The 24900-nt window shown below is 40.8% G+C and overlaps 1 protein-coding gene across 1 annotated transcript in view; it reads left to right on the forward strand.

Annotated features, from left to right (window-relative positions):
* Window positions 1-3935: 3935 nt before the first annotated feature.
* The window catches only part of TEX49 (testis expressed 49), a 28853-nt gene continuing 7888 nt past the window's right edge, over window positions 3936-24900 (forward strand). Inside the window, exon 1 of the mRNA XM_027542711.1 lies at window positions 3936-4036. Coding sequence (XP_027398512.1) covers window positions 3958-4036 — 79 coding nt within the window. The 5' untranslated portion in view covers window positions 3936-3957. The remainder of the gene's footprint in view (window positions 4037-24900) is intronic.

Here is a 24900-nt window from a genome sequence, read left to right on the forward strand (position 1 = left end):
CCTGGAGAAGGGAATGGCAAACCACTCTACTCTTCTTGCCTGGAGAATTCCATGGACAGAGGAGCCTTGCAGGCTATACAGTTCATGGGATCACAAAGAGTTGGACACAACTGAGCGACTAACACTTTTCACTTCACTTTTTTCAGTGCTCTTTCTACTCACTGCTTTCTGAAGCTTACAGTATAAAGAAGACTAGGACAAGAAAAAGGGTAACAAGCACTTGGTTCATCAATTTTTGTGAAGTTACTTTGTCCACTGCCATTCCATCCCTACTGTGAACCCATAAATCCTGTGCCTCCTCAGACAATGGGAGTTTCAGTCATAGTAGTTCTTCAGGACATTCAGTTCAGTTCGGTTCAGTCACTCAGTCGTGTCCAGCTCTTTGGAACCCCAAAGACTGCAGCACGCCGAGCTTCCCTGTCCATCACCAACTCCTGGAGCCTACTCAAACTCATGTCTATCGCTTCAGTGATGCCATCCAACCATCTCATCCTCTGTTGTCCCCTCCTCCTCCTGCCTTCAATCTTTCCCAGCATCAAGGTCTTTTCCAATGAGTTGGTTCTTCGCATCAGGTGGCCCAAGTATTGGAGTTTCAGCTTCAGCATCAGTCCTTCCAATGAATATTCAGGACTGATTTCCTTTAGGATGGACTGGTTGGATCTCCTTGCAGTCCAAGGGACTCTCAAGAGTCTTCTCCAACACCACAGTTCAAAAGCATCAATTCTTTGGTGCTCAGCTTTTTTATAGTCCAACTCTCACATCCACACATGACTATTGGAAAATCCATAGTTTTGACTAGATTGACCTTTGCTGGCAAAGTACTGTCTCTGCCTTTTAATATGCTGTCTAGGTTGGTCATAGCTTTGCCCCCCCAAAATAAAGTCTCTCACTGTTTCCATTGTTTCCCCATCTGTTTGCCATGAAGTGACAGGACCGGATGCCATGATCTTAGATTTCTGAATGTTGAGTTTTAAGCCAACATTTTCACTCTCCTCTTTCACTTTCATCAAGAGACTCTTTAGTTCTTCTGCCATAAGGGTAGTGTCATCTGCATATCTGAGGTTATTGACATTTCTCCTGGCAATCTTGATTCCAGCTTGTGCTTCATCCAGGCCAGCATTTCTCATTATGTACTCTGCATGTAAGTTAAACAAGTAGGGTGACAATATACAGCCTTGACATACTCCTTTCTCAGTTTGGAACCAGTCCATTGTTCCACATCTGGTTCTAGCGGTTGCTTCTTGACCGGTAAACAGATTTCTTAGGAGGCAGGTCAGGTGGTCTGGTATTCCCGTCTCTTGAAGAATTTTCCAGTTTGTTGTGATCCACACAGTCAAAGGCTTTGGCATAGTCAATAAAGCAAAAGTAGATGTTTTTCTGAAACTCTCTTGCTTTTTTGATGATCCAGCAGATGTTGGCAATTTGATCTCTGGTTCCTCTGCCTTTTCTAAATCCAACTTGAACATCTGGAAGTTCACAATTCACATACTGTTGAAGCCTGGCTTGGAGAATTTTGAGCATTACTTTGCTAGCATGAGAGATGAGTACAGTTGTGCGGTAGTTTGAGCATTCTTTGGCATTGCCTTTCTTTGGGATTGGGATGAAAACTGACCTTTTCCAGTCCTGTGGCCACTGCTGAGTTTTCCAGATTTGCTTGCATATTGAGTGCAGCACTTTCACAGCATCATCTTTTAGGATTTGAAATAACTCAACTGGAATTCCATCACCTGCACTAGCTTTGTTCATAGTGATGCTTCCTAAGGCCCATTTCACTTCACATTCCAGGATATCTGGCTCTAGGTGAGTGATCACACCATCGTGATTATCTGGGTTGTGAAGAGCTTTTTTGTACAGTTCTTCTGTGTATTCTTGCCACCTCTTCTTAATATCTTCTGCTTCTGTTAGGTCCATACCATTTCTGTCCTTTATTGTGCCCATCTTTGCATGAAATGTTCCCTTGGTATCTCTAATTTTCTTGAAGAGATCTCTAGTCTTTCCCATTCTGTGGTTTTCCTCTGTTTCTTTACATTGATCACTGAGGAAGGCTTTCTTATCTCTCCTTGCTATTCTTTGGAACTCTGCATTCCCATGGGTATATCTTTCCTTTTCTCCTTTGCCTCTGGTTTCTTTTCTTTTCTCAGCTATTTGTAAGGCCTCCTCAGACAACTACTGTGCCTTTTTGCATTTCTTTTTCTTAGGGATGGTCTTGATCACTGCCTCTTGTACAATGTCATGAACCTCCATCCATAGTTTTTCAGGCACTCTATCAGATTTAATCCCTTGAATCTATTTGTTACTGCCACTGTACAATCATAAGGGATTTGATTTAGGTCATACCTGAATGGTTTAGTGATTTTCCCTACTTTCTTCAATTTAAGTCTGAATTTGGCAGTAAGGAGTTCATGATCTGAGCCACAGTCAGCTCCCGGTCTTGTTTTTGCTGACTGTACAGAGCTTCTCCATCTTTGGCTGCAAAGAATATAATCAGTCTGATTTTGGTATTGACCATCTGGTGATTTCCATGTGTAGAGTCTTCTCTTGTGTTGTTGGAAGAGGGTGTTTGCTATGACCAGTGCGTTCTCTTGGCAAAACTCGGTTAGCCTTTGACCTGCTGCAGGGGCAGGGGCTCTGGGTGCAGTAGACCTGGGTATGGCATAAGCCCTCTTGGAGGAGGTTGCCTTTAACCCCACCATAGAGCCACCAGAATTTCCACAGGACTGGGGAAACAGATTCTTGGAGGGCACAAGCAGAACCTTGTGCACACCAGGACCCAGGAGGAAGGAGCAGTGACCCCACAAGAGACTGACCCAGACTTGCCCGTGAGTGTCCAGGAGTCTCTGGCAGAGGGGTGGGTCAGTGGTGGCCTGCTGCAGGGTTGGGGGCACTGAGTGCAGCAGTGTCTGCATGGGACCTTTGGAAGGAGGTCACCATTATCTTCATTACCTCCACTATAGTTTGGCTTCAGGTCAAACAACAGGGAGGGAACATAGCCCTGCCCATCAACTGAAAATTGGATTAAAGATTTACTGAGCATAGCCCTGCCCATCAGAACAAGACCCAGTTTCCCCCAAGCTTCCATAAGCCTCTTAATCCTCCATCAGAGGGCAGACAGAATGAAAATCACAGTCACAGAAAACTAACCAGTCTGATCACATGGACCACAGCCTTGTCTAACTCAATGAAATTATGAGCCATGACATGTAGGGCATCCAAGACGGATGGGTCATGGTGGAGGTCAATGTGGGTCACTGTAGAAGGGAATGGCAAACCACTTCAGTATTCCTGCCTTGCAAATCAATAAACAGTATGAAAAGGCAAAAAGACAGGACACTGAAAAATGAACTCCCCAGGTCAATAGGTGCCCAACATCAGTGGAGAAATAACTCCAGAAAGAAGAGATGGAGCCAAAGCAAAAACAACACCCAGTTGTGGTGTGACTGGTGATGGAAGTAAATGCCGATGCTGTAAAGAGCAGTATTACATAGGAACCTGGAATCTTAGATCCATGAATCAAGGCAAATTGGAAGTGGTCAAACAGGAGATGGCAAGAGTGAACGTTGACATTTTAGGAATCAACGAACTAAAATGGACTGGAATGGGTGAATTTAACTCAGATGACCATTTATCTACTATGGTGAGCAAGAATCCCTTAGAAGAAATGGAGTAGCCATCATAGTCAACAAAAGAGTCCGAAATGCAGTACTTGGATGCAATCTCAAGAGCAACAGAATAATCTCTGTTTCCAAGGCAAACCATTCAATATCACAGTAATCCAAGCCTATGCCCCAACCAGTAATGCTGAAGAAGCCGAAGTTGAATGGTTCTATAAAGACCTACAAGACCTTCTAGAACTAACACCCAAAAAAAAGATGTCCTTTTCATCACATTACCATGGTTACCATACAGACTCCACTGCTCCAGCCTGAACATTCTAGAAGAAGGCAGGGAGGACCTGAGATGGCCTTCTTCAACTTACATCTGTTAGGATATCAAAATTCCTTTCGGAGCAAGAAGAGGGACAAAACTGAAGAAACAAGTAAGGGAAACATAGAATAGAGGGTTAGAAGGGCCACTTCTTAGTCATTTCTTTTCCTACCTTGGGTTAGAGTTTTATCCCCTGAGATTAACTACTACGCTAGTTAAAATTATGGAGTAGAGACAGTATCCATTCCCTCTCCTGTCATTTAATATCCTTGTTAAGACACCCAGTTTGTTCAACTGAATGAATTCATTTGCTCATTTAATCAATATTTATTAAGCACCAACTATGTGTCAGACTTTATGTTGGTGACTAGGGTTACAAAGATAGATAGGATTAGACCTCTCTCTGCCATAAAGTGGCCGACTATCCAATGAAGATAAGTATGCAAACAAAAAAATTTGCAATATGGTGTATGATTCAGTTAAATATGGAATGTTGTAGAACCACTAAAGAGGAAGTACCTAATGCTATTAGATTGAAATGAGAATACAAGGATCCTTTAGAGAAGAACTCCCACAGGAAATGCTTCTAGAACTCAATATTAAAGGATGATTGGAATTAACCAAGGAGACAAGAAGGGAATAAAGCACAGACAAAGGAACAGAGAATTGAGAGTCTTATTAAATGAGCTCCAAGTCCTTGATTACAGATCAGTGGTAGACAGGAGCTAAGAAGCAGGTGTTGAAAACTAGGCAGGGGCCAGATAATTGAGGATTATGTTATCCATGCTAACCTTTTAACTTTATAGGAACTATTGAAAGAATTTTAGTAGGCAGTGAGTAAATAATCAGACCCATATTATATCTGCAATACCTAGCAGTGCCTCATATCTAATAGAGGTCTAATAAATGTATTTGTAGGGTGAATGAATAAGTGATACTGAATGACTAATTCTAAAGGGAGGATTTACAGGAGATGTGACAAGATTAAGATAGTAAAAGATGAATTGCTTGAAAATAAAAGAGAAAGGGTATTCCAGGCAGAATGAAGAACACATGTGAAGGAAATTAAGCGTGGGCAGGAACTGTTGCAAAAGTGGTATTGGGGTAAAGGGAGGAGATAACTGGGGAAGGATAAAGCACAAAGTTAAGGCTGAGAAGGACTGAGCTTGTGTAGGACTCCTTGGGCACTCTCTGTTCTCTAATCCTATCAAAGAAGCTCTGTTTCACGTATTTAGCATTCAGGTAAGATTTGTACAAAGGGTCCCACTAATAGACCCTGCTGCTGCTGCTGCTGCTGCTGCTAAGTCGCTTCAGTCATGTCCGACTCTGTGCGACCCCATAGACGGCAGCCCACCAGGCTCCCCGGTCCCTGGGATTCTCCAGGCAAGAACACTGGAGTGGGTTGCAATTTCCTTCTCCAATGCATGAAAGTGAAAAGTGAAAGTGAAGTCACTCAGTCGTGTCCTACCCTCAGTGACCCCATGGACTGCAGCCTTCCAGGCTCCTCTGTCCATAATATTTTCCAGGCAAGAGTACTGGAGTGGGGTGCCATTGCCTTCTCCGAATAGACCCCAGGAATCCCTTAATAGCTCTACACTCTACTTGCCCCTACCCAGCTGGGTCACAGCATTGTGCCCTGGTGAGGATAGTTTTGTCTCCAAATTAGTTCATCACCCTCTCTCAGTTCATCACCCTCTCTCATAGAAAAACACTTGGCCTAACTCACTAATTTCCCATGTTCCATTTTGGTTTATATATTGCCCTCCTGTAATGATAGTTGAGAATTTAGCTTCCCCTCTCCCATCCTAGTTCTTCTAGTATTGTTATGTCACAATTTTAGGTTTATGGTAAGAAAAATTCTAAGAGTGACCCTCAATGAATCTTGGCCTTATATCATCCCCTCCCCTTTGAATGTGGGTGGAACCTCTGAATATGATGGAAAACACTCTGGTGATTGTTACTTTACATAGAAAAAAAGGAGATTATGTGAGTGGGCCTAATCTAATCACACAAGCCCTTTAAAATCTGAGTGGTTTTTTTCCAGTTAACAGAAAAAGAGGAATTTGGAGATTGGAAGCATGTAGGGCTCTGAAGATGGAGGGGGGCTGCATGCCAAGGAATGTGGGTGGCAGTTAGGAGCTGAAAGTGTCCCAGCTGACAGTCAGCAATGTCCTATAACAACAAAAACCTGAATTCTGTCAATAACCTGAATGAACCTGAAAATAGACTCTTCCTAGAGACTCCAGATAAGACCCCAGCCCAGCCAAGACTTAGATTTCAGCCTTGTGAGACTAAGTAGAGACTGCCAGACTTCTGACTTATAGAAGTGTCAGATAGTGAGTGAATGATGTTGTTGTTTTCAGTATTTATTTATTTTTGCTGTGTCTGGTCTCAGTTGCAGCAGATGGGCTCTCCCATCTTAGTTGCAGCATGTGGGATCTTTCGTTGGTGCTCATGGGAATCCTCTTCTAGTTGCAGCATATGGGATCCAGTTCCCTGACCAGGGATTGAACCCTGGCCAGCTGCATTGGGAGAGCAGGGTTTTAGCCACTTGGACCACCAGGGTATTGTTTTAAGCCACTAAACTTGTGGTCATTTGAGATGTAGCAGTAGAAACCCTAATACAAGCTTATATCTATAGTCTTGTAGTCTTAAAATATGTAAAAATTGTTTACTTCTGAGGCAATTAATTTGACTATAATAACTTTTTTGTTCAATTTTTTGTTTATTCCTAGAGTTAAGAACTGCCACCATTGTTTTTTCCCCCCATTTGCTTGGTTCTCTGCTATTACTTCAACAACTCTATCCAATGCCCAGTGATATTTTTTCCAGTCATTCAAAACACAACAAGTAATCTACCAATTCCTTTTTTCCCAAACTTCTCTCTCCTACTCCTACATTCTGCCTTCTATTCCTGGCACATAGATCTTTCCTAAAACTTGCTTTTGCCTCTCTCCAAGATTTTATTCCCTATTTCCTGGATTCTTTCTTTCTTGGTTTTACTCTCTCCTTTTCCTGGAATATATCCTTGACTAGCTTTCTATGAATGTACCGGAGATATATTTTTGAGTGAAGAATGGTTTTAGACTACCATCACACTTGATTGTCAGCTTTTCCAGATATGGAATTCTAGGTTGAAAATCATTTTCTGAAAACTTTGAAGGTATACTTTATTGTCCTCTAACTTCCAGCTGTATTATTTTGTGTAGGATGTATTTGTCTCCAGAAGCTTTTTGTTTTCTTTCTTGTTCCCTAAGTGTTCAAAATTTCATAATGTTGGAACTTGCTGTATAGGTCTTTTTTCATTCACTGTGATAGACTTTCCATGAGCTTTTTCAACCTGGACATTTGTACCCTTCATTTCTGACAAATTTTCCTGTATTACTTGTTTATTAATTTATTCTCTATTTTCTCTCTTCTCTCTTTTTGGAACTTCCATTTATCAGCTGTAAAACCTGAGGTGATCCTCTAACTTTATTCATATTTCTCTATATTTCCTTTGGGTTTTAAAAAATTTACTCTTTGGGAGCCTCCTCAATTTTATCTTCCAACCTTCTGGGTTAATTTTCTTTTGCTGTGTAAGAAATTACCCTAAAACATAGAGGCTTAAACCAACAAAACACATATTACCTTATAGTCTCTGTGAATCAGGAATCCAGAAGGAGTTTAGGTAGGTGGTTCTAGCTCAGGGTTTCTCGTGTGTTTTCAGACAGGGTGTCAACAGGGGCTCCAGTCATCTCATGGCTGGAGGCCTCAGTCCTTATCAACAACCGGGCATCTCTGGCTCTTGACACGACACCTCAGTTTCTCACCACATGAGCCTCCACATAAGCTGCTTGAGTGTTCTAACCTGGCAGCTAACTTTCCTCAGAGCTGGTGATCAGAGTGCAGTGCCTCCAAGATTCAGTTCCTCCAAAGACATCTTTCTCTTTTTTCCCCATTTTTATCGAGATATAATTGACATACAACATTGTGTAAGTATGGGCTTCCCTGGTAGCGCAGCAGTAAAGACTCCACCTGCCAAGCAGGAGACATGAGTTCAATCCCTGGTCAGGAACATCCCCTGGAGAAAGAAATGGCAACCCACTCCAGTAGTCTTGCCTGGGAAATCCCATGGACAGAGGAGTCTGGTGGGCTACAGTCCATGGGGTCGCAAAGAGTTGGACACAACTTAGCTACTAAACAACAACAAGCAAATTGTGTAAGTTTAAGGTGTACAATATGTTGATTTGATACATTTTAAATATATTGCAAAATGTTAACCACTGTAGCATTAGCTGTAATACCTCCATGACGTCACATAATTGCCATTTCTTTCTTGTGGTAATAACATTTAGGATCTACTCTCTCAGTACCTTTCAATTATATATAATACCATTTAATTACCTATAATCACCATGCTGTACGTTAGATCCCCGTAACTTATTCATCTTATAAATGGAAGTTTATACCCTTTGGCCAACATCTCATCCCCTCACCTCCAGCTCCTGGTGACCACCATTCTACTTTCTGAGTTCTACTTTTATAGATTCCACATGTAAGTGAGATGGTACAGTATTTGTCTTCTTCTGTCTGATTCACTTACTTATCTTACTTAGCATCATGCCCTGAAGGTTCGTTCATGTGGTTGCAAATAACAGGATTTCCTTTTTTCCCATGACTGAATAATATTTCATTGTATATGTATTTATACTGCATCTTCTTTATCCATTCATTCATTGGCAGACACTTAAGCTTCTGTAAATGCCTATTGTGAATAATGCTGCAGTGAACATGAAAATGAAGATTTCTCATCAAGATCCTGTTTTTATTGCCTTTGGCTATATAGCCAGAAATGGGGCTTCTGGACAGAGAAATCTTTTATCCCCTTGCTAGGGCATGGTGAATATGATGAGCCTGGTTGTGCCGTGTGCTCTGTAGAGAGAGTTTCAGTGAATACCTCCCTGTTCTCAGACCTATTTTTTTACTCCTACCTTCTGTGGTACCTGCTATATACTAAAGTTTGAGTTTCTCAAGCAGATTAGGTCAATTCTAGATATATACTCCGTTGCAGAAACTTAGTTAAAACTTTTCCTATTCTGATAAACTGGGGCTTCCCAGGTAGTGTTAATAGTAAAGAACCCATTTGCCAATGCAGGAAATGTGGGTCCTATCCCTGGGTTGGGAAGATCCCCTGGAGGAGGGCATGATGACCCACTCCAGTATTCTTGCCTGGAGAATCTCATGGATAGATGAGCCTGGTGGACTGCAGTCCATAGGGTTTCAAAGAGTCAGACAGGACTGAAGTGATGTAGCTCTCATGCATGCACATTCTGGTAAGTTAGTTGCTACCCCTTTATCCACTTTCCATTCTTCAAAAGATGTTTCCAGTGAAATATATCATCTTGCTTCTGTATCCTTACTCTCTCTCTGCTCCTGAAGGTTAATGCCATTTTTATCATTGTTGTTCTTGTGTTTGTTTGTTTGTTTGTTTTGGGGGGCAGCACTGGGTCTTCATTGCTGTGCACAGGCTTTCTCTAGTTGCAGCCAGCAGGGGCTACTCTCTGGTTGCAGTGTGTGGGCTTCTCACTGCAGTGGCTTCTCTTGTGGAACACGGGCTCTAGGCACACTGGTGTCAGTAGTCGTGGTGCATGGGCTCAGTTGCCCCGTGGCATGTGAAATCTTCCCAGACCAGGAATGGAACCTGTGTCCCCTGCATTGGCAGGCAGATTCGCAACCACAGGACCACCAAGGAAGTCCTTGTTGTTGCTATTTTGATGTCATTTTAAGACATTTCGGAGGGAAAGAAAATAAACTTTATGGTTAATCATTTTTAAAACTGATTTTTGTGATGTATTTCCAAAATTATAAAAATTTATAAGACTGGTACAAAGAAATTCCCTATACCCTTTACCCAAATTAGTCAATTGTTAATATTTGGCCATATTTGCTTGTTCTCTCTCCCCTCGTATATATATAATTTATATTAGCATATCTATATATCAACATCTATTTTTTTCTCAGCTAGTTGAGAATCAGTAGTTCATATTATGTCCTTTACTCTCAAATATTTCAGTTTATATTTCTTAAAAATAAGAACACTTTTTTAGGGGCTGCCCTGGTGGCTTAGTGGTAAAGAATCCACCTGCCAATGCAGGGAACATGGGTTCAATCCCTGATCTGGGAAGATGCCACAGAGCAACTAAGCCAGTGTGCCACAACTATTGAGCATGTGCCCTAGAGCCTGGGAGCCGCAGCTACTAAAGCTCACATGCCCTAGATCCCATGCTCTGCAACAACAGAAGCCACCAGAAAGAGAAACCTGCACACTGCAACTAGAGAGTAGCCCCTGCTCGCTGCAACTAGACAAAAGCCCAAGCAGCATCAAAGACCCAGCACAGCCACAAACAAATAAATAAAATTATTTTTTTAAAAGAATAACATTTTTCTAGATAACCCACAGTATAAGTTCTCAAACTCACCGATTTTAACACTGATACAATACTATTATCTAATTACCTACAGTCTGTATTCCAATTTTTCCAGTTGCCCTGTTAATGTCCTTTAGAACAAAATTTTCCCTTTTAGGATCCAATTAAGGATCAGAAGATATTAAGAGGTGGCAAGAATACACAGAAGAACTGTACAAAAAACCTCTTCACGACCCAGATAATCATGATGGTGTGATCACTGACCTAGAACCAGACATCCTGGAATGTGAAGTCAAGTGGGCCTTAGAAAGCATCACTACAAACAAAGCTAGTGGAGGTGATGGAATTCCAGTTGAGATATTTCAAGTCCTGAAAGATGATGCTGTGAAAGTGCTGCACTCAATATGCAAGCAAATCTGGAAAACTCAGCAGTGGCCACAGGACTGGAAAAGGTCAGTTTTCATTCCAATCCCAAAGAAAGGCAATGCCAAAGAATGCTCAAACTACCGCACAATTGCACTCATCTCACACGCTAGGAAAGTAATGCTCAAAATTCTCCAAGCCAGGCTTCCGCAATATGTGAACCGTGAACTTCCTGATGTTCAAGCTGGTTTTAGAAAAGGCAGAGGAACCAGAGATCAAATTGCCAACATCTGCTGGGTCATGGAAAAAGGAAGAGAGTTCCAGAAAAACATCTATTTCTGCTTTATTGACTATGCCAAAGCCTTTGACTGTGTGGATCACAATAAACTGTGGAAAATTCTTCAAGAGATGGGAATACCAGACCACCTGACCTGCCTCTTGAGAAATTTGTATGCAGGTCAGGAAGCAACAGTTAGAACTGGACATGGAACAACAGACTGGTTCCAAATAGGAAAAGGAGTATGTCAAGGTTGTATATAGTCACCCTGCTTATTTAACTTATATGCACAGTACATCATGAGAAACGCTGGACTGGAAGAAACACAAGCTGGAGTCAAGATTGCCGGGAGAAATATCAATCACCTCAGATATGCAGATGACACCACCCTTATGGCAGAAAGTGAAGAAGAACTAAAAAGCCTCTTGATGAAAGTGAAAGAGGAGAGTGAAAAAGTTGGCTTAAAGCTCAACATTCAGAAAACTAAGATCATGGCATCTGGTCCCATCACTCTATGGGAAATAGATGGGGAAACAGTGTCAGACTTTATTTTTTTGGGCTCCAAGATCACTGCAGATGGTGACTGCAGCCATGAAATTAAAAGACGCTTACTCCTTGGAAGGAAAGTTATGACCAACCTAGATAGCATATTCAAAAGCAGAGACATTACTTTGCCAACAAAGGTTCGTCTAGTCAAGGCTATGGTTTTTCCTGTGGTCGTGTATGGATGTGAGAGTTGGACTGTGAAGAAGGCTGAGCCCCGAAGAATTGATGCTTTTGAACTGTGGTGTTGGAGAAGACTCTTGAGAGTCCCTTGGACTGCAAGGAGATCCAACCAGTCCATGCTGAAGGAGATCAGCCCTGGGACTTCTTTGGAAGGAATGATGCTAAAGCTGAAACTCCAGTACTTTGGCCACCTCATGTGAAGAGTTGACTTATTGGAAAAGACTGATGCTGGGAGGGATTGGGGGCAGGAGGAGAAGGGGCCAACAGAGGATGAGATGGCTGGATGGCATCACTGACTCGATGGACGTGAGTCTGGGTGAACTTCGGGAGTTGGTGATGGACAGGGAGGCCTGGCATGCTGTGATTCATGGGGTTGCAAAGAGTCAGACACAATTGAGCGACTGAACTGAACTGAAGGATCAGTCATTGCATTTAGTTGGCATGCCTCTTTAGTTTCCTTCTATCTGGAAAAATTCCTCTGCTCCTTTGTTCCATGACGTTGACAATTTTAAGAGTACAGCAAGATATTTTATACAGTTTTTCTTAATTTGGGTTTATCTGATGTTTATTAAGATTAAGGACTTCCCTTATGGCTCAAATGGTAAAGAATCTGCCTGCAATGTGAGAGACCCAAGTTCAATCCCTGGGTCGCGAAGATCCCCTGGAGAAGGGAATGGTAACCCACTCCAGTATTCTTGCCTGGAAAATGCCATAGACATAGGAGCCTGGTGGGCTACAGTCCACGGGGTTGCCAAGAGTTGGACACGACTGAGCGACTAACACTTCCTTTCTCAAGATTTGATCAGGTTTAAATGTTTTTGGCAGGAATAAGCAATATTACGTCTTTAATACATCACATCAGGAGGCTTGCGATGTCATTTTGTCCCATTATTGGTGATGTTAACTTTGACCATTTGATTAAGATGGTGTTTTCCAGTCTTCTTCACTGCCAAGTTGATAGCGACAGAGTAAAGGGACAAAATAGGTAAATAAGTAGTTAATCCCACTGGGAGATTGTACGAAACAGTATGGGAGACCCTGTAATTTAATGATTACTTAAGAAAGCAGGTTTGCTTAACCACGAAACCAAGCAGACTAGCTTAGCAACAGAACCACACAGCGGTAGAAGACATGCCCCAAAACAATAAAACAATGATGGCATGAGACGCACATCCTGCCCATTGAGGTCAGTAAGTTAATGATCCCTAGGACATGCTCTCTGCACACATAAAAAACAATAATTTGTGCACCTAGCTTGACCATGTAGGGACAAGAAAACTCCCTTGCCCAACCTGGAGGAGGAGCTGATGATGGAAGCATGACGTCTACTCAAGAAAGACAAAGATGTCCTTCTCCCTCTCCCCACTTTTCCTATGATTATAAAACTAGCCCAGTAAGTTCTCGGAGCATGGCATCCCCTTGTCCACCTACTTGTAAGCCTCCAAGTGTCCTTTTCTAATCAGCTACTTCTTATCTATCATTTTGTCTCTTGTTGAATTCTTTTCTGCACTGAGACATAAAGTACTACAGTATCAGAGCTCTTCAGAGCCCCTGAGACGAAACCCAAACAGTTTCAAAGTTGCTATTTTTATTTTGTAATTAGTAGTGATTTCCAGGAAGATATTTTGAAAAAATGTAAATACCCTATTTTACATCAAACTTTTTCTTACTAATTTTAGCTTATACTGATGATTCGGTTATCTCTATGATAGTTGCAAAATGGTAATTTTCTAACTCACATCCATTTTACCTCCAAGTGTAAAATTTAGGCATGAGTTTTTCCAAAGCATTCAATTTCATTTTTATACAAAATCACTGCTCTTTTTTTTAATATCCCAGAAGTTTATTTAATTCTTGCTTGATACATTTTATAGAGAAAGGTTGGGACTATTTGCTTTGGGTGCCCCTAGTAAACCTCAGTTTCACTTTTCACTTTCATGCATTGGAGAAGGAAATGGCAACCCACTCCAGTGTTCTTGCCTGGAGAATCCCAGGGACGGCGGAGCCTAGTGGGCTGCCGTCTGTGGGGTCGCACAGAGTCGGACACGACTGAAGAGACTTAGCAGCAGCAGCAGCAGCAGTAAACCTCATGGAGGCACCCACTGATCCTTTTTTAAAAATACATATTCCATTAGTTTAAGTAATATATCATTAAATTGTAATTACAAAGTAAAACTGGAGTAAATTTTGCAGGGAGAAAAATCACAGCTGACTCTTGGTATGCATACAGTTCAACTGGTGGGAGCATAAGTATGCAGGTATGCTAGAGAGTAGCTCTTGGCTGCAACTGGAGTGTTATAGGCATCTTTTAATATATTTTTCAGAGGAAATGCAGAACATTAATTAGTCTAGCAAACCTATTCAATGGAGCTTCTTTAGAAGAGCTCCTAATATTTATAATATTGAGCTATTCACATTTAATATTCTAAAATACATCAAGGAACTAGGACATTGAAAAGAATTATTGATAAAAACTTAGATAAGCTTGTCCTGGACCAAGCTAGAGATTCCTGAATATTTGCCAAATTCTATATGTAAGTTAGGATATGGGGGTGTGGCGATAAATGTGAGGTCCCTTTCCAGACATATTTTAGAAGCTTAGAATTCCTTGTGGTGAAATATCACCCAAATGAGACTAATGTAATATTGTATGTCAACTATACTTCAGTTAAAAAAAAAAAATAAATATTACCCAAAAATAATGATATCTGATAGAAATTGACAAGATACTCTAAAATTCATATGAAAAAGTAGGGTATCCAGAATAACCAAAGCAATCTTGAAGAATAAGAATGATGGAGGACATACTTCCCAATTTCAATTCTTCTACAAAGCTTCTATAATCAAGACCATGGTGATGTTGGCCTAAGAATTGCCATATTAGATCAGTGAAATAGAACTGAGAGTCTAGAAATAAACCCTTACATTTATGGTCAACTGATTTGCAACAAAGGTGCCAAGACAATTCAATGGGAGAGAATAGTTTTTTCAACAAATGGTGTTGCAAAAACTGGGTAATCACATGCAAAAGAACAAAATTGGGCTCCACCTCACACCACATGCAAAAATAAACTCAAAATGGATCACAGACATAAATGTAAGACCTAAAACTTTAAAACTTTTAGAAGAAAAATCTTCATGACCTTGGATTAGGCAATGTTTTGTAATAAATGACAGCAAAAGCATAAATGACAGAAGAAAAGATAGATAGCTTGGATTTCATAAAAATTAACTTTTGTCTTTCAAAGAACACTGTCAAGTAAGTAAAAAGAGGCTTATGTGTTTTTGTAAATGTTTGGATTATAAGACACATTTAAAAATAAATAAGTATAAACTTATTAAATCAATAATCATAAGAGAAAATGAAAGTTATTACAGTGTGTAGAATAAAATGTGGGCTCAGACAATTTTGACAGGAAATATTTTCAAAATGTTAACAGATAATTCCATTCTTTATAGAAAAAAATGAAAATAACCAATTAATTTTATAATACTAACACAAACTGATAAAATAACATAAAACAATACAGAATACAGTACAAAAGAGGAACCCATAGACCAATAAATGGACAAATTCACTAATAGACTAAGTTCAAGAATAAAGACAATCATATACCATCAAGTAGGATTTATTCCAGAAATGCAATGAGGATTTACTATTAGGAAATAGATAAATATAAATACATCACACCTGTATGTCCAAAAGTTATATCCAACTATCACTAGGAACTAAAAAGGCATTTGATACTTTTAGAAAACACTTTGTAAATTAAGTAAAAAAGGACATCATTAGCATAATATGATATCTACCTCATATTTATACACAAAAATAAATTCTTGATGATGTAAAGACCTAAGCATATAAGACAAAACTATAGAAATATTAGAGGAAAATGTAAAATATTTTCACAATCCTAGGATGATTTCAGAAAGCTTTCTTATAGGACATAAGACCCAGAAGCCTAAAATTAAAGATTGACAACCTTTCCTAAATAAAAAATTATAATTCTGTATCAAAAGACATCATAAAGTTAAAGGTAAGAAAGCAACTAAGAGGGGAATTCCCTGTTAGTCTATATGGTCAGGACTCCACACTTTCATTGCCAAGGACCTGGGTTTGATCCCTGGTCTGGGAACTAAGAACCCACAAGCCATGCAGCATGGCCAAAATTTAATAAATAAAAGAAAGACTAAGAGAAAATATTTGCTATTTATAGATGTGTATGTGTGTATACACGTTTATATATATACACACACCTCTATATAAACACAAATTTATAATTCACACATACATATAAAACACATTTATAATTCATATATATAATATTCAGAGTACATAGAAAAACCCCAAGTAGGGCATCAATCCAGACTCCCCTTCTCGTTCAAGATCAGATATTTATTTTTTGGTAACTGACTGAGCCAGGCACAGTGTTAGACACTGGGAATACAAAAGTGACTAACACAGACGATAAATAAATAAACAAGATATTCACAGATTATAACAAGTATAACAAGTATGGAAAGGATACAAGGGTGGGAGAGTTGATCCAGTGGCTCAGGAGTTATAAACTGCTGGCCAGAGGGCCAGACTCAGCCTGCAGAGTGATTTCTTGAAAAAATTTGGACCAACATCTAAAACTCAGGAGATTTTATGTAAATTCCACATTTCTGACTTCTCTTAAAGATTAGAACTGGCCGCACTGGCCCTAAGTTCCCACATGAGCACGAAAGGCCAAAGTAGCAGCTGACCATTTTGATTGGACAAGTTTCTTGCTCAGTTTGTTTCATTCATTATCTGCCTGACTCTTGGAAGCAACTGAGTTCATAGATCCCATGATGGAAAGTAACTTGGAGAGGTCCACTTTAGACAATAATCAAGGAAGTAATGTTTGAGCAACTTCATGAAGAATGAGAATGAACCAGCCATGTGTAGAGGTAAGGCAAGAACTTCCTAAGAGCGAATTTCAAAATCTAGAAGCAATTCAAGGCCAAACTATAGCAAAGCACTTCCAACTCCCACTTTGATCACAGACTACTTTCACTGTATCCCAGTCAGAAACCTGTGGCTCATCTCCCATTTGTAACATGCATTTTTTTCTCCTGTGGTTGATTTCTAGTTTCATACTGCTATGGTCAGAAAAGATGCTTGAAATTATTTCTCTCCTCTTAACTTTGTTGAGTCTTGTTTTGTGTGAAATTATGTGGTCTATTCTAGAAAATGTTCCTTGAGACTTGAAAAGAATGTGTACTCTGGTTCTTTTTAAAAAAATTATTTATCTATTTTTATTTTGACTGTGCTAGGTCTTCATTACTTTGTACGGACTTTCTCTAGTTGTGGCGAGCAGGGTCTACTCTATTCTGGTGCATGGGCTTCTCGTTGTGATGGCTTCTCTTGTTGTGGTGCAGGCTTTAGGCACGTGGGCTTCAGTAGTTGCAGCTTGTGGGCTCTAGAGCATGGGCTCAGTAGTTGTGGTGCATGGGCTTAGTTGCTCCTCAGCATGTGGAATCTTCCCAAACCAGGGATCAAACCCATGTGCCCCCTGCATTGACAGGCAGATCCTTATCCATTGCACCACCAGGGAAGTCCTGGTTCTTTGTTTTGTTTGTTTTGTTTGGATGTAGTGTCTTGTAGATATAAGTCCAGCTGTTTTATTGTGTTCTTTAGGATTTCTGTTGCTTTACTGATTTTCTGTCTGGAAGATCTGTCCTTTGATGTCAGTGAGGTGTTAAAGTCTCCTGCTGCTGCTGCTGCTAAGTCACTTCAGTCGTGTCCGACTCTGTGCGACCCCATAGACAGCAGCCCACCAGGCTCCCCCGTCCCTGGGATTCTCCAGGCAAGAACACTGGAATGGGTTGCCATCTCCTTCTCCAATGCATGAAAGTGAAAAGTGAAAGTGAAGTCGCTCAGTCGTGTCCGACTCTTAGCAACCCCATGGACTGCAGCCCACCAGGCTCCTCCATCCATGGGATTTTCCAGGCAAGAGTACTGGTGTGGGGTGCCATTGCTGTCTTCTACTATTACTGAAATATTTACCATATATAGGTGTGTATGTATATATGCACATATATTTACATATATACACATACGTCATATGTACACATAACTCATGTCAATTTCTCCCTTTATATCTGTTAGTATTTGTTTTATGTATTAGGTGCTCCCATATTGGGTGTATTTCCATTATTGTTGTTCAGTTACTCAGTCACGTCTGACTCTTTGCAACCCCATGGACTGCAGCTCTCCAGGCTTCCCTGTCCTTTACTAATCTCTTGGAGTTTGCTCAAACTCATGTCCATTGAGTCAGTGATGCCATCCAACCATCCCATTCTCTGTCACTCTCCTCTCCTCCTGCCCTCAGTCTTTCCCAGCATTAGGGCCATTTCCAATGAGTCAGTTCTTTGAATCAGGTGGCCAAAGTACTGATGCTTCAGCTTCAGCCTCAGTCCTTCCAATTAATATTCAGGAAATTTCCTTTAGGATTGACCTGTTTGATCTCCTTGCTGTCCAAGGGACTCTTAAGAGTTTTCTCCACCACCACAGTTTGAAAGCACCAATTCTTTGGTGTTCAGCCTTCTTTATGGTCCAACTCTCGTATCAGTACATGGCTACTGGAAAAACCATAGCTTTAACTAGATGGACCTTTGTTGGCAAAGTGATGTCTCTGCTTTTTAATACACTAAGTTTGTCATAGCTTTTCTTCCAAGGAGCAAGTGTCTTTTAGTTTCTTGGCTGCAGTCACCATCTGCAGTGATTTTGGAACTCAAGAAAATAAAGTCTCTCACTGTTTCCATTGTTACCCCACCTATTTGCCATGAAGTGAGGGACTAGATGCTATTGATCTTAGTTTTTTCAATGTTGAGTTTTAAGCCAGCTTTTTCACTCTCGTCTTTCACCTCATCAAGAGCCTCTTTAGTTTCTCTTTGCTTTCTTCCATTAGGGCGGTGTCATCTGCATATCTGAGGTTACTGATATTGCTCCCAGCAATCTTGATTCCAGCTTGCAAGTCATTCAGTCCAGCATTTCACATGATGTACGCTGCATAAATAAGCAGGGTGACAATATACAGCCTCCTTTCTCAACTTTGAACAAATCCATTGTTCCATGTCTGGCTCTAGCTGTTGCTTCTTGACCTGCATACAGATTTCTCAGGAGGCAGGTAAGGTGGTCTGATATTCCCATCTCTCTAAGAATTTTTCACAGTTTGTTGTGATCCACACAGTCAAAGGCTTTAGATTAGTCAATGAAGCAGAAGTAGATATTTTTCTGGAATTCCTTTGGGTTTTCTGTGATCCAACAGATGTTGACCATTTGATCTCTGTTCTTCTGCCTTTTCTAAATCTACCTTGTACATCTGGAAGTTCTCTGTTAACATACTGTTGAAGCCTAGCTTGGATTTTGAGCATTACCTTGCTAGCATGTGAAATGAGCACAATTGTACAATAATTTGAACATTCTTTGGCATTGCCCTTCTTTGGAATTGGAATGAAAACTGACCTTTTCCAGTGCTGTGGTCACTGATGAGTTTTCCAAATTTGCTGGCATATTGAGTACAACACTTTAACAGCATCATCATCCTTTAGGATTTGAAATAGCTCAACTGGAATTCCATCACCTCCACTAGTTTTGTTTGTAGTGATGCTTTTTAAGGCCCACTTGACTTCACACTCCAGGATGTCTGATTCTAGGTGAGTGAACATACCATGGTGGTTATCCGGCTCATTAAGACCTTTTTTGTACAGTTCTTCCATGTATTCTTGCCACCTCTTCTTAGTATCTTCTGTTTCTGTTAGATCCATACTGTTTCTGTCCTTTACTGTGCCCATTTTGCATGACATGTTCCCTTGGTATCTCTAATTTTCTTGAAGAGATCTCTAGTCATTCCCACTCTATTGTTTTCCTCTATTTCTTTGCATTGTTCACTTAGGAAGGCTTTCTCATCTCTCCTTGCTATTCTTTGGAACTCTGCATTCAGATGGGTATATCTTTCCTTTCCTCCTTTGCCTTTTGTTTCTCTTCTTTTTTCAGCTATTTTGTAATACCTCTTCAGAGAACCATTTTGTCTTGTTGGGTATGTATTGGGTGTATATATGTTATTAATAACACATGTAATATCCTCTTTTTGTAATATAATGATTCCTTTATCATTATATAGTGTCCTTCTTTGTCTTTCTTCATGGACTTTGTTTTAAAGTCTATTTTGTCTAATAAGACTATTGCTACCCCTGATTTCTTACTGTTTCCATTTGCATGAAGTATCTTTTTCCATCCCTCACTTTCAATCCATGTGTGTCTTTTGCCATAAAGTGGCAGCATATTGTATGTTCTTCACCAGTCATTTTAATTATGCACATCCTGAAATATCTATGCACAAAGACATTCAGGGAACTTGACTACCCTCTGCGAAGTTTGGTTTCAGTTGTATTATTCAGACCTCTATGTACAAATTCCACTCAATAGCAATTATGTTCTGTTTCTAGTATTCCCTTGAAGCCACTTCAGCTGCCCCAGAACTGAAGTCTGGGCTCATGTGACCAAGCTCTGGGGTACATAGGCTGACTCTAGAAGCTCCGGATAAGGCTATGAAACTCAAGGGAGTTGGAGTGTTGAACTCCAGGGCAATCTGTCAAGACAAAGGTATGTGTATATGGCTGTCCTCCTGGACATCTAGTCTTCCTAGAATGATTAGGAACAATAACCGCAAATCTCAAGTGAGCACTTGGGACTTCCTGATAATCCTATTATATTTCCCTAGCCACTCTCCTGCTCCTCAAGGCAACTTTACATCTATTCTCTCCTCAAATCTCTAAAATGCCCTCTCCCATCCTCACTCTGAGGTAATAACTTCCTTGTTCCTTATTTAACTAAGTAGGAGTAATCAAAAGACACTTTCCATCATCACATCTAACATTCCACTGCATTTCTATCTTCCCTCTGCTACAATGAATGAACTAACTCCATTTGTCTATTATATCTCATCCACTTTTTTAGGTTTATTTATTTTTGGCTGCACTGGATCTTTGTTGCTGTAAGTGGGCTTTCTCTAGTTGTGGCAAGTGGAGGCTACTCTTTGTTGCAGCGCAATGGGCTTCTCATTGTGGTGGCATGTCTTGTTATGAAGCATGGGCTCTGCAGCGCAGGCTCAGTAGTTGTGGCACATAGGCTTAGTTGCTCTGTGGCACGTGGGATCTTCCTGGAACAGAGACTGAACCTGCGTCCCTGCATTGGCAGGCGGATTCTTAACTACTGGACCACCAGGGAAGTCATGGATCTAATCCACTCTTAACCTCAAGGATTTTGCTCCTGTAATTATCCCCTTTTCCCTCAGTTTTTTCCCTCTTCCCAGATCATTCCCCTAAGTATACAAATATGCTGTAATCTCTTCCATCTGGGAAAAAAAGGAATCCTCTCCGATCATATGGTCCCCTCAAGCTGTTGTCCCCATTTCTTTCTCCACCACTCTCCCCCCTCCCACTTGTGATTATACCAAAATTCCTAGGAAAAGTAGTTTAGACTCATCAACAGGAGGAAAAGTAGTTTAGACTCATCAACAGGAGAAAAACAACCATGCTGATTGACCTCACTTTAAAATTCCTGATCACTAAACTTAAATGGGTCTTCATGGCTGCCCAAATGTCAGACTACATTTCTTTGTTCTATGCACTCTTCTGAAGGCCTCTTCATACCTTCTCTTCCCTCAAACCTCCACCACTTCCTCCCCTATCCTCACTCTCAGATAATGACTTTCCTTCTATTTCACAGTGAAAATGGAAGCAACTGGAAGATAATTTATATAACCCCTCACAAACCGTATCTATCTATCTACCTGCATCTGTGCCCATATATGTCTTATAATAACAAGTGAATGTTCTACACACTTAAGACCAACCCCTCCACTTGTGCATCAGATCTTTGACTATTCAAAGATACTACTCCAATACTACTCCAACTGTTGCATCAGTTTTTCTGTGTCTAACCATTCCTATCTACATACATACATGCTATAATTTCTTCCATCTTAAAACCTTACATCCTATTTCCCTGCCTACCCCCTATACAGAAAAGCTTCTCAAAAGAATTGTTGGGTCTTTCTGTCAAAAGCTTCTTAAAAGAATTGTCGGGTCTTTCTGTCTCCAAATGTCCTGCCAGTCTCTCTTGAACCTGCATCAATTGGGCTCTTGCCCCCACCAGTCCACTGAAACATACCTAGTCACCAGTGCTCCTATCCATGGTGATGTTGCTAAATTAAATGGTAAACTCTTAGCTTTCATCTTATTTAACACATTAACAAGAAAGAGCAACAGAGCTCACCTGGTTCTGAATCCGGATGGGGCTAATGTTGCTTACAATATGTCAGCTGGTAGAGGATTGGGAATGTGGACCACCATAATGGGGAACTTACTTCATACCTTTCTGTTACTTCAGAACTGGTTTGGAAAAAGTATGTGTGGAGAAAATACTGCGTTCTGCATTCTGTTTGGCTCTTACAAAACCACATCCATCCACCATGCTTAACCAGGTCTTTCTAATCTCAGTTTCTACATTCATTAATTTAAGGAACACACAGTTCCTGACTGCTCAGCCTTAGTTCCACAACACAAGTGACCTTACAGGACTGTGAGTTGTAACCCACACTTGTCTTCAGAATGAGTCTCTGGCTCTGCTCGCTTTCTGACTGATTTCACCTTGTTAATACATTCACTCAAGAGGCTTGACCTTTTTCTGACTGCCTGTACTAGCACTTCAACCTGTTCTCCATGCTCAGATCAGCCACTCTTACCTGGCTCTTCAGTGAGAGCTTTAACAGCAACATTAAAATGAACCTATTAACACTTCACATTCTTAACACATACTATAATGATATTTTTAAGTTATTCACAATTTTTCTTTGAAGAAAGTTTTTTTTCACTTCTAGTAGATATGAGGGCCCACTCAAGCTTTCCTTGTTATAATGAAAACTTGTAGAAGTGAGTCAACACAGGTAACTAAATATTCTGCCAGTCTCTGCCCCCTTCCTTTCTTTTCCTCCTGATAAAGAACCAAAATAGAAAAGCCAAAGAGGAAAACTGGGTGTGGAGAGCATATTTTGGTTTATCCTTGACTTCAGAAACTCATTTTTCTCAGGTACTCAAAGCTATCTCACACTAAGCAAATTCAGAGTGCCCCATTTTCCTCACCTGTAAATGGAGATGATAATGCCTTCCTTACTGATCTGTTTTGGAGAGTAAATTAAATATTCAATGTATGTAATACACCTAAGACCTAGCACATAAAACTGTATGACAGATGATTGGAAGAAAAGTTAAAAACCATAATTTTATTTACATAGGGAATATATACCTTTCCTCTGACTAGAATATATTTGCTACTCAAAACATACCTGCCAGGGGTAGAGAACCTGAAAAGCAGTATATATATTTGGATCTTAGTTCCTCAACCAGGGATTGAACCTGGGCCCTTTGGCAGTGAAAGCGCCGAGTCCTAACCATCAGACCACCAGGGAGTTCCCATGGAAAGCAATATTTTTAACCATAAGATTTCTTGAGAAGCAACAAATGCTAGCTGGCATCAAAGGATAGTTCATCCAGACCCTGAAAGAGCCTGGTCAATTGCAGTTGCTCACAGAAGAGCATCCCTGACCAGTGACCAGAACTCTCTTGTCCATCAATCAGTAATTCCTACCCCTCCCAGACTCACCTTACTGATCCTAATTCTACTAGTTGCCCCTGCAGGTTCAGCCCAGCTTCCTGAGTTCATTCACCTCGAGTGCCTAAACTTTCCCTTCCCTATCCCCAGGAGAGCCTGGCCACATATCTGTCCTTTCCTTTGCTGAATCTGTCTCACAAGTTGCTTTGAATCTTGTTCTCCCATCTTCTTTTAGCATCACATGTGGACTCTTTTCTTGGTTCAGAAGTGTCTTAGAATTTCAGAAAAATTCCCTTATGTGGTCCTTTGCTAAGACAACTCCCTTGCCTTGTTATATGAAAAACCTAGGTCAAGCTAGACATCATCCCAACACACATCTCCACTCAGGGCATTGCCCACTGACAGGCATCTCAGAGGCAGACTGATGGGGATTGGCGGTAAAGAGTGCTCATACTTGTTCTTAATTGGAAACAAATGACAGAGTCTGCCTGCCAGACTCTCTAGTGACTGCCCTCCAGCCACAGACACAGTGACCTCTGAGCTCTGCATATCCAAAGGGCCTCACTCCATCTTCCTCCACTGCAGCCTTATCATTCCTCCTCCCAGAGGAATTCCATAATGAGTCCTCCTGGTTACTCTTACTTCCAAATGAATCTCTTCAAAGAAAAAGTAAATCTTTGGTAAAAGCTGAGTATGTATCACTTGTATTCTCATTTTCTGGATCTTGTCAAAGGGATCCCATAGGTGGTTTTCCCCACCCTTGCTGGAAAGTACTCTGCTCAGTCTCCTAGTTCTGTTGACCTCTCCTAGCTGCCTGTTTGATGACCCGCTATGAGAAGACAGCTGGATATGCCATTCTTAGACTCCAGCAGAGGGCACTGTAGTTCTGGCTTTTAGAACAGGAGCGTGAACGGCACAATGCAGCCAAGAGTGAACTGGCCAAAGTCTGAGCTCCTCCACCTTTCTAAATGGATAAACATACTGAAATTATAGAAGTGAATTTTTGGAAACACTCATACATCTCATAGCTGCTACAGACCGTCATCCTCATCCACCTGAAACTAGAGGGAGAAGATACTCAAGCTACTCACAGTTAGATAACATCTAATAGACATTACTTGCAGTTGTCTTGAAGTTGGTATAACTGCGAGCAGAGTAATACCACCCTGCCAAAGCCACCTCCAAGGTAGGTGCCTGTGTCTGTATTGCAGCAGGTAGACCACTTTTTTCACAGGGGCTTGGTCTTTCCCTACCGGTTCTCCCCGCTGAGACTGGTCTAATCCACTGAAGAGTGACCCACCAGGTTCCAGTCTTCTCTGTTCCCTCGATGCTAGCCATAGGAAATGATGTTCTGCATTTAAGTGACGCTCAGGGAGGCAGAGATCTGCTTCTGGAACAAGGTAATATCATTACAAAGTCCCTTACCCAACACAAGGCTTCTTTAGGGTGAGAAGACACCCTTAACAGGGCCGTCATTGAGCTATACACAAGAGAGCCCACTAAGAGGGTAGTTCTGTCAGTTCATATTTTTCCTTAGCCCTTGGTCTTTCCTGGAA

Source organism: Bos indicus x Bos taurus, chromosome 5 (assembly GCF_003369695.1).
Source record: "Bos indicus x Bos taurus breed Angus x Brahman F1 hybrid chromosome 5, Bos_hybrid_MaternalHap_v2.0, whole genome shotgun sequence".
Classification (NCBI taxonomy): Eukaryota; Metazoa; Chordata; class Mammalia; order Artiodactyla; family Bovidae; genus Bos; species Bos indicus x Bos taurus.